We start from the raw sequence: 15749 nt of genomic DNA, 5'->3' as shown, positions 1-15749 counted from the left end.
TTAGCCTAGTGTCAGTAGTTAAATGTTAATGTCAGCTAACTTTATAACTATATGGCATCCTGAATACCACAAAACCAACTTTTATAGAAGAATTTGCACTTTATCTGAAATTCACATTTAACTGGATATTTCCTTTTAAATAAAAAGTTTGTTTGGGTTTTTGTCTTTTTTTTTTTTTTTTTTTTTTTTTTTTCTGTATATAGTGTAGGGTGTTTTGCCTGCATGTATGTTTGCATGTCACATGCATACCTGGCACCTGTGGAGGCCAGAAGAGGGCATTGGATTCCCCAGATAGGGCAGTTGTGGCCGACCTGTCCTGTGCATACAGAGAATCAACCAGGGTCCTCCTGAAGAGCAGCCAGTGCTCCTGACCTCTGAGCCATCTCCAGCCCCTCCCCCACCCCACCATATTTTCATTGTTTTCTTATGTTTTTCTTACACCATGCTTACTTTTTGAAAATGGCTTTCACAGTTTGCACTGTGGCCATTACCCCCCATTCATTATCATCTTAATCCCTTCCCTCCCACCAAACTTTTCTTATCCTTCCTACTTAAAAAAAAAAAAAAAAAAAAAAAAAAAAAAAGTTCACTAAAACTGAGCTTATTTAATGAATCATGTTATTTTTCTTTATCTATTCACTTTATATCCCAATATCAGCCCCTTTTCTCTTCCCAGCCCCCACCCCCCACCACACACACACAGGGTTGCTTTCATAAGCCTGAGCTGGGAGTTCCTTGGCCAAGGATAACTTCCAAGTAGCAAACCACTGAGAAAGATGGCTCACTCCAGCCCCCAGCAACCACAACTGTCTCACACTCCTCAGAGACTGGCAGGGCCTCAGGAGCTCCTTCCTCATTCATGATGGAATGCTGATGGCCCCAGTCCTTTACACTGGCTGTTGGTAATGGGCACACGGGCCATGCGATGCCCAGAAGATGATAGCACTTCACACTGCTCCTCCCTGTCCTCTGGCTCTTACTCTTTCTCCAACATCCCCCTCTTCCAAGATGTTCTTTGAACCTTGAAGGGGGTAATACAGATGCTCTGTTAGGGTTCAATAGTCACTTATTTTGAGCACTTTGACCAGTTGTGACTCTGTCAATCATTACCCATTATAAAAAAAAAAACCAGCTTCTTTAAAACCAAGCCTGAAATCAGCACTAATCTATGGGTATAAATATTTAGAAGGCAAACTTGATGCCATGTTCATTTAGCAAAACAGTAGTAAGAGGTTCTCTGTAATATATATATATTACATTATTACATTACAATATACATTACACATGCTCAAGCACCCTGGCACTCAGTGGAGATCAGAGGACAATCTGTAGGAGTTTGCTCCCTCCTCCTGCCACAAGTGTCAAGGCTCCAACACCGATTCTCAGACTTCATCGAAAGCACCTCACTGACCCCTGAACCACTTATTGCCTTCAGTCTTTTTTTGAAGCAGCATGTCTCTTCAATTTCACATGCATCCCATCCCTCACGAATCCTTTGAACTTGACCCACTTATTCCTTGCTGCTGACTAGTTCTTTCCAACTGCAGCAATTCAGCAAACTACTCATTAGACTTACTCTGTAACAGGCTTCTGGTCCCTTTCAGTTTATTGTTGGATTTTTACTGAGGTGACAGTAGCAATATATCAAGAGGCATTTTCCTTCAACATCATTACTCCTAAAGTTTGGATGGAGAGAAAGCACTTACTGCTCTTCTAGAGGCTCAGAACTCAACAGCCTGCATCTCTACTCATCAGTTCCCAGGGTCTTCTCCCTCCTCTGACCTCTGTGGGCAGTTCACACAGACTTACATTCAGGGGAAATGCCCATACAACAGAAAAATATAAAAGTCTTTAAATTAAAAGGTGGGGGCTGAAGAGATGGATCAGTGGTTAAGTGCATCTGTTGCTCTTGCAAAGGACCAGAATTCTGTTCCCAGCACACCCAGGATGGCTCACAACCGTCTCTAACTCCAGGTCCAGGAGATCCAAAACTCTCTTCTGGCCACGGCGCAGCAGACACGATGCTGCACATACATACACGAGGACAGAACAAGTCGACACACGTAAAATAAAAATAAATACAACTTTTCTTAAAAAGAAATAATGGCGGGGCAGTGGTGGCACACGCCCTTAATCCCAGTACTTGGGAGTTCAAGGCCACCCTGGTCCACAGAGTGAGTTCTAGGGCAGCCAGGGCTACAAAGAGAAACCCTGTCTCGAAAAAACACATTTTTAAATGAAAAAGGAAAGGAGAGGGTTGGGAAGGGGAGAAGAGGGTAGAGGGGAGGAGAAAGGAGAGTGAAGAAAAGAGGGGAGGGGGGAAAGGAGGAGAGGGCAGAAAAGGGAAAAATAAAAGAAAAAGGAAAGGAAAAAACAGATGAATGAAAGCTACTTTAATATTTGGTTTATATCGGTCCGTCCAGCTCTCTAACAGGCTGGGCACTCGCGCTTTCAGCCCGGGTAACCTTCGCCCTCCCCAAGATGGCGCCCGCCCCGGCCGCCAACCTCTGTTGGGGGAGGTGGCTAGATAGTGAGCGGTGATTGGACCTCTCAGGAAGGGGCGGGACCGGAAGATGGTCTTGGGTCGCGGGGGCCCCCGGGCATCCTCTAGGGAATGTTGAGAGGTGGCAGCATGACAGCGGAGCTGGGAGTCGGGTTCGCGCTGCGGACGGTGAATGAGCGCGTCCAGCAGAGCGTGGCACGGCGGCCGCGGGTAAGGACTGGCCATAGGAGACTGGGGCGGGTGGAGAGGGGGACACCTGCGTGGGACCCGGTGTCACGATGACGCAGAAGGGACTCCCGGAGGGGCGGGGGCTGCAGGGGCTCGCGAGGTTTCCTCTGCGGTCTAGCCCTGAGGATCGGGACTTCCTTGGAGGTTGACTTGGTTGGAGAAAGGTGCTCACTTAGGGAAACTCGTGCGCATGTGTCTCGCCACTCGTCATTGCCCGTCACCACGGTACTAGAGCCCTCGAAGGGCCGTGTTCACCCGCGATCACGTGCGTTGCGGCGGCGGGGAGCTGTGGTCTAGGTGCGAGTGAACTTGTCAAGGTTTTACCTCCACAGAGCAGGCGGGTGCTGTCAGGTGCACAGTCACGAGCATTTGTTATTTTCGTATGTAGACCGGAGCCAGTATCTGCTCTTCTCCATTCAAATTAAGCTACGTTTTGTGAAGTGAGACAGAATAAAAGCAAAGACCTTTCCTTTCTGTTCTTAGTGTTTATGGTCTCAGATTTCAAAATGATGCCTGAAGACCACAGTCTGAATTACATAGTCTTCTCTTAACTGATGTCTGGACATTACCTTAAGGCCTGTTAACTACTCTAACCCTTGGATTCCTCATAGCTGAAGAAAATGAGGTGAGCCTGGGGTGTTCCTACCTCCTTCCTGGTAATGTTCTGTTTCTTCAAAGAAAAATTCTCAGGATTTTCCTAGTGCAGCCCACTCCTGGTTTGTCTGTGGACGCCTCCAGTTCATCAAGTTATACTAGGAATTAGACACAGTCTATGAGACAGTGATGACCCAGTCCCAGAAGGAAGCTACAAGAGACTGTGTGGTGAATCTCCAAGTCCTTGTATACTGTGGTTCTGTGAAAGTCTCAGACATGATGGGTTACATGAAGACAGCTATGTGAGGATTTGGCATTTTAGTAACGGATGTGGGGAGACTTTGGATGAATCTAATCCTGAATACAGAATTGTTTGTGTCTCCTGTCAGCTCTGCTATCTATTGGTTGAATCATAGACTGAACAATGCATTGTATGTCCTTATCTCAAATGAGCCTCCTCCAGGGTGAATGGAAGCATTATTAATAATTATATCAAAATGAGTTTCTAAATTGTTTACATCAGAAGCCAGAAGTGGCCTCCCTGATAAACAAGATGTTGCCTTCCCTTTATGAAGTGATACTTTTGGATTTTGTTTTACATTTGTTTGATTTGGTTTGGTTTGATTTGGGTTGGGTTTTTTTTTTTTTTTTTTTTTTTTTTTTTTTTTTTTTTTTTTTTTTTTGGTTTGGTTTGGTTTGGTTTTTTAGTGCTAGGGGTACAACTCAGAACCTCACAAATGCTAAGCAGGCCTTGTGCCACTGTTACTGTACTCTCAACCCAATAAAGTGTGTGTGTATGTGTTATATTCATGTATGTACAAGTGCATGTATATGTGTGTTATATTCATGTATATGCAAGTACGTGTGTGCGGGATATACTCACATATGTGCAAGTGTGCATGCCACGAATGCATGTGTGGAAGGCAGATGTTAATGTCAGGCATCTTTCTCTTATCACCCTCCACTTCATGTTTTGACACCCTGAACCTGGAGCTAGCTAGCCAACAAGTCCCAAGGATCCACCTGTCTTGCCCCTCCCCCAGCACGGGGATGACAGACAAGGGCACCAAACTTTCTGTATGGATGTTGGAATCTAAGCTAATGCCCTCCTGCTTCCATGGCTACCATTTTCCCACCGAGCCATCTCTTCTGCTGAGACCTCCAGTGCTGGTTTACATGAGAATCATCTGGAACACTCAAAAGGAAATCATCAGGCAGGGTTGGAGCATTTGTCTGCTGTCCCAGTGCCCCCAGAACAAAAGAAAGGGGAGAATTGATCTTATTAGTGCCAAGCTGAGACCCATGCCCATCTATTTCACAAGGCGTGTCATTTTGTTGTTGTTGTTTTGTGAGACAGGGTCTCTGTGTGTAGCCCTGAATGTCCTAGAACTCACTTTATCAAGTTGGCCTCGAACTCAGAGATCCGCCTGTCTCTGCCTCTCAAGTGCTGGGATTAAAGGTGTTTGCTGCCACCACCTGGCTCTACAATGTGTGTTTTATGGAGACAAAAGTCCACACATTCACTCCTGTGGCTCTTTCTTTCGCGGCAGGATCTCCCAGCCATCCAGCCTCGGCTAGTAGCAGTCAGCAAAACAAAACCCGCAGACATGGTGATTGAAGCCTACAGTCATGGCCAGCGCACGTTTGGGGAGAACTATGTAAGATCTCTCTTATAAAGAACCTTTGGGGGGCTGGAGAGATGGCTCAGAGGTTAAGAGCACTGACTGCTCTTCCAGAGGTCCTGAGTTCAAATCCCAGCAACCACATGGTGGCTCACAACCATCTGTAATGAGATCTGATGTTATTTACTGGTGTGTCTGAAGACAGCGACAGTGTATAACATATAATAAATAAATTTAAAAAAAAAAAAAAAAAGAACCTTTGGGGGCATTGTGACCACCAGGCTTCTGACTCATTCTATGCTTGCTCCTTAGGTTCAAGAACTACTGGAAAAAGCATCAAACCCTATGGTACGTAGACTTAAGTGTTGATTTCGTATAGACGTCTTCGCTCCCAGTTAAAAGCTGCACCCATGTTGATGGTAGAATAGTAAAACAGAAAGCTGGGCTAGGGATAGAAACCGTCCATATTTATTTCCATTGCACCCTAAATGAGTCTCAGCTGGCTCATCTCTTGTGTGGCTGCTGGTGAATAGTGATTTCTAGGAGAACCCTTGGAGATTTGAAAGCATAAACCAAAGGGTTTGGGATGTGGCTCAGCAGTAAAGGGCCCTGAAAACATAATCATTTCTGAATAATACAGTGAATTGATGGGAATGCGGAAGGGAAACAGCATTAGGCTTAGATGACTCCGAGGTTCCTTGCGTCTCCAGTGGGAGACTGGCTGAAGAGAGGGTTGGCATTCATCACTCCTAGGAGAGCACAGGAGTGAAGGGCATCTGAGCCGGCAGAGCCTCCACGAAATCTCTATCAAATGGTTCCCTTCTTCTCTTCAGATTCTGTCTTCATGTCCTGAGATCAAATGGCACTTCATTGGTCATTTACAGAAACAAAACGTCAACAAATTGATGGGTAAGACAAAACTCTCAATACGGAGACGGGCCTTCTCTGTGGTTCTGTGACTTATACCACCTTCTGAGGAAGCAGCTTTGAGGACACCCGCAGCTCACCATTTGTGCTGTGGGAATGCTTCAAATAAAATGGCAAAATGATAAGAATGAAGTACAAGGACTAGAGGGTGTGGCTCGGCAGCGGAGGGCTTGCCTAACGTTTACAAGGTCCTAGGTCAGTCCCCAGCACCATCAAAATAATAAATAATTACTAATTACAGAAAGATTTAACCATGTGACATGAGGATCTCAAGTAACCATACTTATTTCCGGCAAGGTATCAGAATTTGAGAAACCTGTATGGGGCTTTTGGTGGGAAGAAAGGAATGGGGAGAGACCAGATGTGTGTATGGAGGTCAGAGCAACACAGAGGAGCTGGGTCTTGCTTTCCATTCTGTGGGTCCCAGAGATTGAACTCGGGTTTTCAAACGGCGTTAGGCACCTTTACACACTGAACCATCTTTCCTCCCCTGCTATTTATTTTTCTTAATGATTTTATCAGGGTAAAATTGAAAAAAAGCATAAATTACACAGATTGAAAGTGTCTGACTTGACGAATTTTGACCGAGGATTACAACTGTGAACAATAATTAAAATAGCTTTACCACTAAAGGCTCCTTCCTGTCATCTTGCTCAAGCCCTAGTCTGTGCCACTGCTATCATTTCCATAGCTCAGACTTTTTGTGTGAATGGAATTACAAAAGAGAAAGTCTTCCTTCTTTCTATCCTGATCCAGCATTGGCCTTTATCACGGCATGCGGTCCTACCATCTTCCTATTGAGCAGAATTCCACCATGTTAACATGTCATAACACGTCACAATGTTTCCATCCACACTGATGAGTATTTAGGTTACTTGTAGATTGGGGGTATTATAAATGAGCTGCTATGCTAGATATGGTTGCACAAGCCAGAATTAATAAATGAATATAATAAAAAATAAGCAAAAATTCAGACCAATCAACTCTATCCTCTGCTCTCATGTTGCTTGTTTTGCTGTTTCAGAATTCTCTGCTTGGTTGTCTTCATTTCTTCTCTGGCCATGGTGATGCGTGATTCTAATCTCAGCACTCTGGAGACAACGACAGGCAGATCTCTAAAGTTAAGAGGCCACTGGTCTACACAGTTTCAGGCCAGCCAAAGCTATATACACCTAAAATAAACTAAAAACAAAGGGCTGGTGAGATGGCTCTGAAGTTAAGAGCACTGCTGCTCTTCCAAAAGACCTGGGTTTGGCTTCCCAGCATACACGTGTCAGCTCACAGCTGTTTCTAACCGGAGTCTCAGGGATCCAACAGCCTCTTTGGTCTCCTTAGGCACCAAGCAGAGATGTGGTAAATACGTACAGGTAAAAACATCCACGTGCATAGACTTAAATTAAAAATTTTTAAAGAAAATTAAAAAACAACTTAAATCATTTTCTTCTGTGATTCATTTTGAGTTGTTTTATTTGTCGAGACAGGATCTGCCTATAAGGGATAGGATAGCCTTGAACATCCTCCTTTCCTGGCCCCCTAAATGCTGGGACTATAGGCATGTACCACTACAATCAGCTTAAATGTTTTAATTAATTGTTTAAATATATAATAGCCACATAGTGTGAAGTTTAATCATGCAATATAGGTCTTGACCCTGATGCTTAAGAAGTTTCAAATTTTGGATCTTCAATTTTTATACTATAAATTCTAAGACCACCCACAAAAATAATACAACAAGGAGTTGTGGCTAATGATGACTAAATGATGTAGTCATTATAGAATTAGTCCCACAAGCAGGGATACAGTAAGAAAGCTAAGGTTTGAGAAATTAAACAACATGCCCAAGATTAAGCATTAAAAGATATCAAGGCTACCCCTGGATGGAGAATTCCCCCCACTGCTATCCCCAGAGCCTCAGATCATGGCACATGTTTGGACTGGAGTCCTTGTTTGCTTTTTGTTGCTGTGATAAAGACAATGAGCAAAAGCAACCTGAGAGGAAAGGGTTTATTTGGCTTCTACTTCCACATCACAGTTAATCACGGAAGGAAGTCAAGGCAGGAATCCAGAGGCAGGAACTGAAGCAGATACCATGGAGAAATGTTGCTTCCTGGCATGTTCCTCACGGCTCACTCAGCCTACTGTCCTATACAACCCGGAGCACCTGCTCAGGGATGGCACAACGCACACGGTGAGCTGTGCCTTCCTACATCAATCACTAATCAAATGGCACGGACTTTTGCCTATAGGCCAATCTTAAGGCATTTTCTCAGTTGAAGTTTACACTTCCCAGATGACCCGGGCTACTGTCAAGTTGACAAAAAAATAACAGAATAAACACAAAACCAACCAGTACAACCAGCTTTGCCATTCTAAAGAATTTCTCATTGGCTAATGCCAAATTTGTTAGCTCTGAGAGTTTGTCATATGATACATTGTAGTTTGAGGAGGGTATATTTGCTTTTGCTAGAACTTTGAGTCTTCTTAAATACATGGAAGAAAGAACTTAATGTCCTTATCTACTAATTCTTTTCCTCAGTTTTGAGGGAAAAACTTCGTATAACTTCTCATACATCATCCTGTGGATAGTTGCTTTTTATGTTGCTAGTTTGGTTTGTCTGACTAACCCAGGCTGGCCTAGAACTTGTGACGATCCTCCTGTCTCAGTATACTGAATTACAACATGCCTGACAGTTTTGCTTGGATTTCACACATAAATTTGTCTTGCTTAGTTCCAGCTATTTTTATATCCCTACAGATATTCTTCTGCAACTTTGTTCTGGAACATAGTTTACATTTTATTGAAACATTTTGATCCTTTTAGGGTTTGGGATTTTTGGTTGGTTGTTTTGCTGTGACAGGATTTTGCTGTGGTCCCTGGAACTCTATAGACCAGACTGACCTTGGACTCAGAGATCTGCCTCTGCTTCCCAGCTGGGGATAAAGGTGTGCACTACCACTTTAGGCTTGTTCTTACTATCAGTTGGTGTATAACCAGGTCAGAGCTGAGTTTAGAATTAATTATTTACACTACCCAGGCATAGCCTTCCTGTACACCCTATAGTGTCTCTATCCCAACAGGACTCTGGGCTCAGTCTTCACCAGGGAAGAAGAAAGAAAGGAGGGATGGGGGACGGGGAAGTAGTTAGCTGACTGTCTGGAAAATTTTGTGCTTAGTACAGTAAGCTGGTGGAGTTGTGCCAAGAGTCACAGTTCATCTTCATTGACGGTAGCTTTGATGACGTCACTAAGCATCCAGTGTGAGCTACTCTGCTGCCGTTGTCAAACAAGAAGACGCATCCTGGGAAGTGTAGGATCACGGTGTCTTTCCAGGCTAGCATTTTGGCTTCTGGATAGTCTTTGTTCTTTGTCACTTGACCTGTTTCACTCAGTTTGAACTTAGACATAATTAGACCAGAACTGCTAGTCAGAATCTCCATTACCAACTTTCCCAATTGTCTCCATACTTAGGAGCCTGACTGAAGTGTCTCTGTCTCCTTCATCCATCTCTGCTGGTGGGATAGGGCTCGTCCTCCTTCGAACTTCATGACTAGCAAACTCTCATGCTTGTCTTCTTAGCCAGTCATAAGGTTTAACTGTCCTTTTCTTTCCCCTGCATACTTCTCCCTCTACCAGAGCAAAGGTTTGCTGCAACTCCCCACTGGTAGTGGGGAAAACAAAGGCTGCTCCCTTCCCTCTTTCTCTCTACAGCTGTCCCCAACCTCTCCATGCTGGAAACTGTGGACTCTGTGAAGTTGGCCGACAAGGTGAACAGTTCCTGGCAGAAGAAAGGGTCTACTGAGCGACTGAAGGTTATGGTGCAGATCAACACCAGTGGAGAGGACAGTAAGTGACTAGGCCTGACCGTGGGTGTTTGCTCGCTTAGACGGCTGAGGCTAGGGTAGAGTGTGAGTGGAAACATCCAATGAGGAGATTGTGGGGAGAAGCTCCAACCTTCTGGTGAGCTGCTTTGTCAGGATTTACCAGTGTGATGATCTAATGTAATTCTTTAATGTATTATGGCTTGTTGGGTATTGATTTTGAAGAATTATAACTTTGATGTCCTGGAAATTCCCTCCTGGAAGGGATTGAGAACTATATGTGTAATACTTAGGAAAATTACCCAGTGCTTCATTGGGCAAGAATAGGAAAAAAAACTTGCTGCTGAATACCAGTAATGACTGTCCCATGGGCCTGGCTTAGCAGTGTGACCGTGAGTTACAGAGGAGTGTGACCTTGACATCAGAGAGATGTTTGCTTGAGCTCACCACTTTCTAGCATTGGAAATCACAGTCAGTTACCTAACCCCTCTGTACCTGGGTTTCCTTCTTTGTCAGTGGCATCGAAAAAGTGCCCATTGTTAAAAGGATGTGGTGAGGATTCTGTGGTACAGAACCCTGAATTTCTCACTTGCTCACTTTTTGTTAAGAGTGAATACCAAGCATTTGCTTACAAACATCTTCTAGGAACTCACACGTAGCAGATCTTGGTGAGAAGGGGCTCAGTATAGACATCTGTTTCCCATACGTGCCTTGAAGTCAGGTTCAAATCTCAGGTGCACAGTTCTAGTCCATAACCTTAGGAAAAGATTTAGCCCACCTACCTTAGTTTCCTCTGAAGACTGGTGCAAGTAAGAATACTTAGAGATACTGTATGAAATGAAAAGTCCCTAGAACTGGCACAGTGGTCAGTAAGTTAACAGTTACCATTACAGCGTTACAAGCATGGAACGTGACTATGGCCACATTGCATATAACTAGATACAAAATTGACTCCAGAGTGTCTTTATTGCATTTCTTGACAATTAGCTGTGATTTGCCTTAATTAAATAACAGTGAAAGTTCCTCCCCAATCCACTTATTAATAAATAGGGGCAAAGGCAAGGCAATATTAATATATAACAAATAGTCATATGCTGTAGTTCCTCCAGCCATTCTTAACTAGTAAGTTAAACTTTGCAACTGTACAGTCCCCACTTTATTATGTGTATTTGGCTTATTTTTGCAGCTCTATTAATAAATTGATAAAACCATAAAAATATCAGGTTTAGGGCTAGAGAGATGGCTGAGTGGTTAAGAGCACTGACTGCTTTTCCAGAGGTCCTGAGTTCAAACCCCAGCAATCACATGGTGGCTCACAACCATCTGTAATGGGACCCAATGCCCTCTTCTGGTGTGTCTAATGACAGCAACAGTGTACTTATATACATAAAATAAATGAATAAAATCTTTTTTTTTAAGTCAGATTTAGAAAAAAGATCTGAGATTCATCTAGAACTTTGGCAGTATCACCCTCCTCAATGACCCAAGACAAATACTTGTTTCTTTTCTATCTGTGATAAAGCATCATGGCCAAGACATCTTACAGAAGGAACGGTCTGTGTATTTTATGGCTCCAGAGGAGAAGAGTCCAGGGGACATGACAAGCCTTAACAGAGGCTCAGTCCTCACATTTTGAATCACACACACGGAGCAGAGGGGAACTGGGAAGGATACCTGACTCAAACGTCACAGCCAGCACCCATGATGCACTTCCAGCAAGGCGACATCTCCTAGACATATTCAAACTGTGCCAAAACCTGGGGACAAAGCATTCAAGCCTAGGAGCCCGTGGGGGACATTCTCATTCAAACCACAGCGTATTTTTTTCTGTCGTCCCTAGCCATTCCCAGCTAAAATCCTGTGGGGTGTGTCTTAGTGGTAGCTTCTTGTGTACACAGATCCGTGGGTTCAGTCTCTGGCACTAGAAATAATAAAGTAGAATCCTGAGATGGGGTAAAGAGAAGTAATCTTGAAAAACGTTGAACCCAGGTGTAAGAGGGCCAGGCATAAAGACCTCACATGCACAGTCCTTAGGGCCAGGGAAAGTTACTTCATCAGGTTTCCCTCTGAGAGTCACCTCTGTTGTAAGAAAGGGATGAAAATGGAGCCTTCTTCTGGCTAGTTGAGATGCGCTGGCATATACGTCTTCTGTTTTTTTCTGTGAAGGTAAACACGGCCTTCTGCCTTCGGAGACCATAGCTGTTGTGGAACACATAAAGTCCAGTTGTCCCAGCCTGGAGTTCGTGGGTCTCATGACCATAGGAAGCTTTGGACATGACCTAAGTCAAGGACCAAACCCAGACTTCCAGGTACTGGGGTTAGGGTGATGTTCTCATGCCAAGGAAGACATCATAGGGCTGTGGGTTCAGCCCACAGTCGGGTGTGTAGCATCCAGCATGCAGGGCTAGCCGTGTGGTATGTCAGGGACCTCTCAGAACACAGCCTGTCAGGTGCAGTATTACAGCCTCTTCTGAACTGTCCTCATATGGAAAAGGAAGACTGGGCTCCCACACACCCACACACCTTCCTTAAGCCAGTGTTCACTTAGCTAATACAATTTTTAGAGCAAGCTTTTTCTTCCTTTCTAGTGACTGGCAGTGTGCATTTTTACTGTTGTTGGGTTTGTTTGATTTTTAGGATGTTGTTGGATTTTCTTTTCTCACAGCTTGGGGTATAACCCAGGGTCTGGAATAATCTAGTAAAGCATTCTGCCACTGAGCCACACCTCCTGGTCCTGGTAGTTTTTTTGAAAGCTGGAGATGTGGCTAAAATTTATATTTGCTTAGAGTAACTTCTGGTAATCATTACACACCTCAGAATCATGAGAAATAGAGCCATCAGAAACGTTTTGGTTTGGTAGTGTTTGTTTGGGTGGGTTTTATTTTTGTCCTGTTCTGTTTGTTTTGATTTTGCTTGGCTTAGCTTGCTTTGTTTGGGAGACAACTTCACTTCCCTGTGAAACCCAGGCTAGCATGGACGCAGCATTCTTCCGCCTCGTCCCAAGTATTACAGGCCAGCACTACTGTGCCCGGCAGACCTGCTCACCTTTTGACATCATTGGAAACAAGAATAAAATGGTGCCGCTTGTGTTTTGGGCAGAGGTTGCTGTCCCTGCGGCGGGAGCTGTGTGAGAAGCTGGGCGTTCCTGTGGAGCACGTGGAGCTGAGCATGGGCATGTCCGTGGACTTCCAGCATGCAGTAAGTGTCTCTGCCGGAGCTCGGCTGCCCTGACGTTCCCCCTCCCTACACCGCTCCTTTTCTTTCAAAATGAAATGTATAGAAATTATAATTTTTAAAACTCAACGTAATTCACTACATGTAATCTAAGAAAAGGCTAGGGTGTACTTATGTTCAAATGAATGTGTTAACCCTGGGTTTGGTTTCATAGCACCAAAAAAGAAATTTTAACCTGATTTTTAAAAGGCATTTCAAATGTAAGTCCTAGGGCATCAGCTATGGGACAGTAAGTATAAACTGAAGTAAATACTGTGTTAGCAACTCACATACATGAATTTCCAAGGTAAGAAATAATCACTGGGTACCATGACACACTCCTGTAGACCCAGCACTGGAAAAGTCTCGAGGATGGCTGTTGAGTTTCAAGTCAGCTTATTCTACACAAGTTCCATGCAAGCCAAGCCTACATAGTAAAACCCTGCCTTGAAATAAATAACAGTTCTAAAAAAAAATTAAAGTATAAAATTGAATTTTAGGAATATAATACATATTAAAACAGTGTAAAAATTCTAAAAAAACAGCTTACTTTATGTCAGATAACTCCAGTTTTTTTTCCTCCAATTTGGCCGGCTATGACCCTGGGGTCATGAGCTTCAGGGCAGCTTTTTGCTGTGCTGTACTGTCCTACACCCACATCTACACCGTCCCTCACCCCTATATCCCCCAATGCAGTTGAACTCCCCGAGCACCGTGCAAGCCGAGATCATGACCTTTCTCTTGAAAGGTCAGAAAAGTGGCCCTGCTCTGCTCCGGGACACCAGGGCACCCAGCCGTCCTCAGCCGCAGCTTGGTTGTTCCTTACGCAGCCTCCGGACCATCGCAGTGTCTGACACTCTCTTCCACACTTGCTTCTTCCCCACAGATCGAAGTGGGATCTACAAATGTCCGCATAGGAAGCACTATTTTTGGAGAGCGCGATTACTCAAAGAAACCTGCCCTAGACAAGACTACACCAGACCTGAAGGCCACAATACCACCCGTGCAAAGACAGTGAAGCCAGGACCGCTCAGCAGATGAACCACGCACCAGCCTAGTTCATTTTGGTGTTCTGCATGTTCCCAGTCACACTCTTCTGCGGCCGCTATAGAGCGCTGAGGATTACAAGTGTTGACGGAAACCACCTGTGCTTAGCTTCTGCTACAGGAAGCTCGGTTCAAGCAGTGGCTTAGGCTTGGATTTCAAGAGTTGCGAGACTTCAGAACTGACACCAAATTATTAGCCAGGACCTGAGTTTGGTTGAGCACTGCCCAGGAATACCCAACACCCCACCCCACCCCCCACCCTACACACTGTGAATGCCTGACTCTGAGTTCTTTTGGGTGGCTGGCATCTATAATGGAGAAAATCAGAGGGATTCTCTTTGCCATCTCACTCTAATGGACCACCCTGCTGTCCCCACTACTCTGGGATGGGGTGGTTTCTGCTCCCAGTTTCTATCCTGGCCAGTGGATGTCTCCAGTCACAGCTCCTCTGTGGCACAGACCTGAAATTCCATGTAGCTTGTAAACCGCACTGGAGCCTTCCTTGCTAAAGGGCAGGACTTATAGCTTAGTTCTTGAGGACCACGGTGATGGAAGGTGGGTGACAGGATTTCTCCCCATCATAATCCTTGTCTGGTTTTTAGCAAAGACTGCCCCCACTTGGAGATGAAAGCCTCCCTTCCTGGCACATGGTTCCTACAAGGCGTCACTTGCTTTTCCTCTTCTGGGGATGTATCTCCCAGGCATCCTTACAGCTATTTCCAGTATACACACTGTATTTACAGGCCAGAATGTTGCAGCTCTTGGTTGTTCACGATGCCATTAGAACTTCAAAAACGAGGAAACAGCTGGGCATAGTAGCACCTGCCCATAACTCTGGCATTTGTGGTTGCAGGTAGGAAGGTCAAGGATAGACAAAGGCTAAATGAGACACTTCTTTCTCTACAAATAATATAAACCAGAAAGCACAGTTCCACAGTAATCACAACAGAGCTTCAGTATGGGCTGCTTGCTTCCTGATAGCCTTTCCTCTTGTTTATTCCAGCCCTCATCCTTCTTTTAACAAAGAACTTCAGAACCCGCTGTTGCTGAATGTAATTTACAACATAAACCACTATGATTCTTGTTCTGTCTCAATCAAAGCTAGTGCGGTGTTTCAGTTTATTCAGTACAAATGTGAGCTTGAATTTCACCACCTGTGCCAACTATACAGCCATTAAAGGTTTATTTTTATGATCTGGTGTAATGAGTACATTGACATAGGGGGCATCAGACCTGATAGAAAGCAAATTGTCTGGCATCCTGCCTGGCTCTGGAGAGGCCCATCCTTACGTCCAAGATGCCACCAAAACCACACCAGACATACAAGAATGGTTCTGAACTTCATGGGTGAGAAAATGTCTTCGTAGAGCTTCGTGACTTGCCTATAAACACACTACACAGAAGGTGGCAAGTTCAAGACCAACCAGGGCTACATAGCCAGTTTCTTGCCACCTGGCATGTATATTGAGACCCTGTCTCAAAAAAATAAGAAAATGAAGTTGTTTGGCTTGTCAGGAGTCAGAAAGGTGCCTGCTGCCTGTTGTATGAAACTCTTTTGATTGCCTCTAGATGGCGACATTGGCTGGCCTGAGGAGCAGGCAAACTTCACTGTGAAAAGCACACGTTTGCCATTGTTTATCCTAGTAGGACCTATTCAGTCTCTATGAGTGGAAGCGGAGGGCAGGGAGGACGTGTTTGCCCCGGTAACCCATGGACTCGCACACTCTGTCTTGAAAGGTGCTTTTGTCAATGCAGATTCTAGGCTGACTTGATTAAGGGATCTGAAGGCAACGCTGGA

The 15749-nt window shown here is 44.5% G+C and overlaps 1 protein-coding gene across 2 annotated transcripts; it reads left to right on the top strand.

Annotated features, from left to right (window-relative positions):
* Window positions 1-2576: 2576 nt before the first annotated feature.
* Window positions 2577-15145, top strand: PLPBP (pyridoxal phosphate binding protein). 2 transcript variants are annotated; one of them, XM_080928560.1, is made up of 8 exons: window positions 2577-2713; window positions 4876-4983; window positions 5260-5295; window positions 5781-5856; window positions 9583-9717; window positions 11859-12001; window positions 12792-12890; window positions 13792-15145. In XM_080928560.1, exons 1-8 carry the CDS (start codon window positions 2615-2617, stop codon window positions 13921-13923), a joined length of 828 nt encoding a protein of 275 aa, XP_080784686.1. In that variant the 5' UTR covers window positions 2577-2614; the 3' UTR covers window positions 13924-15145. The 2 variants fall into 2 exon arrangements, with proteins under 2 accessions (XP_080784686.1, XP_080784687.1); XM_080928561.1 differs by lacking the exon at window positions 2577-2713 and adding an exon at window positions 3176-3356.
* Window positions 15146-15749: the final 604 nt, after the last annotated feature.

Source organism: Micromys minutus, assembly GCF_963924665.1.
Source record: "Micromys minutus genome assembly, chromosome: 14".
In the NCBI taxonomy this organism is placed as follows: domain Eukaryota; kingdom Metazoa; phylum Chordata; class Mammalia; order Rodentia; family Muridae; genus Micromys; species Micromys minutus.
This window is presented reverse-complemented; position numbering and strand designations above follow the sequence as displayed.

Bases quoted from the DNA above. Each gene is read 5' to 3' on its own strand.
- PLPBP (XM_080928560.1), top strand. From the start codon at position 2,615: ATGTTGAGAGGTGGCAGCATGACAGCGGAGCTGGGAGTCGGGTTCGCG. The intron at 2,714-4,875 runs GTAAGGACTGGC...CTTTCGCGGCAG, and splicing joins GCGTGGCACGGCGGCCGCGG to GATCTCCCAGCCATCCAGCC. The intron at 9,718-11,858 runs GTAAGTGACTAG...TTTTCTGTGAAG, and splicing joins CAACACCAGTGGAGAGGACA to GTAAACACGGCCTTCTGCCT.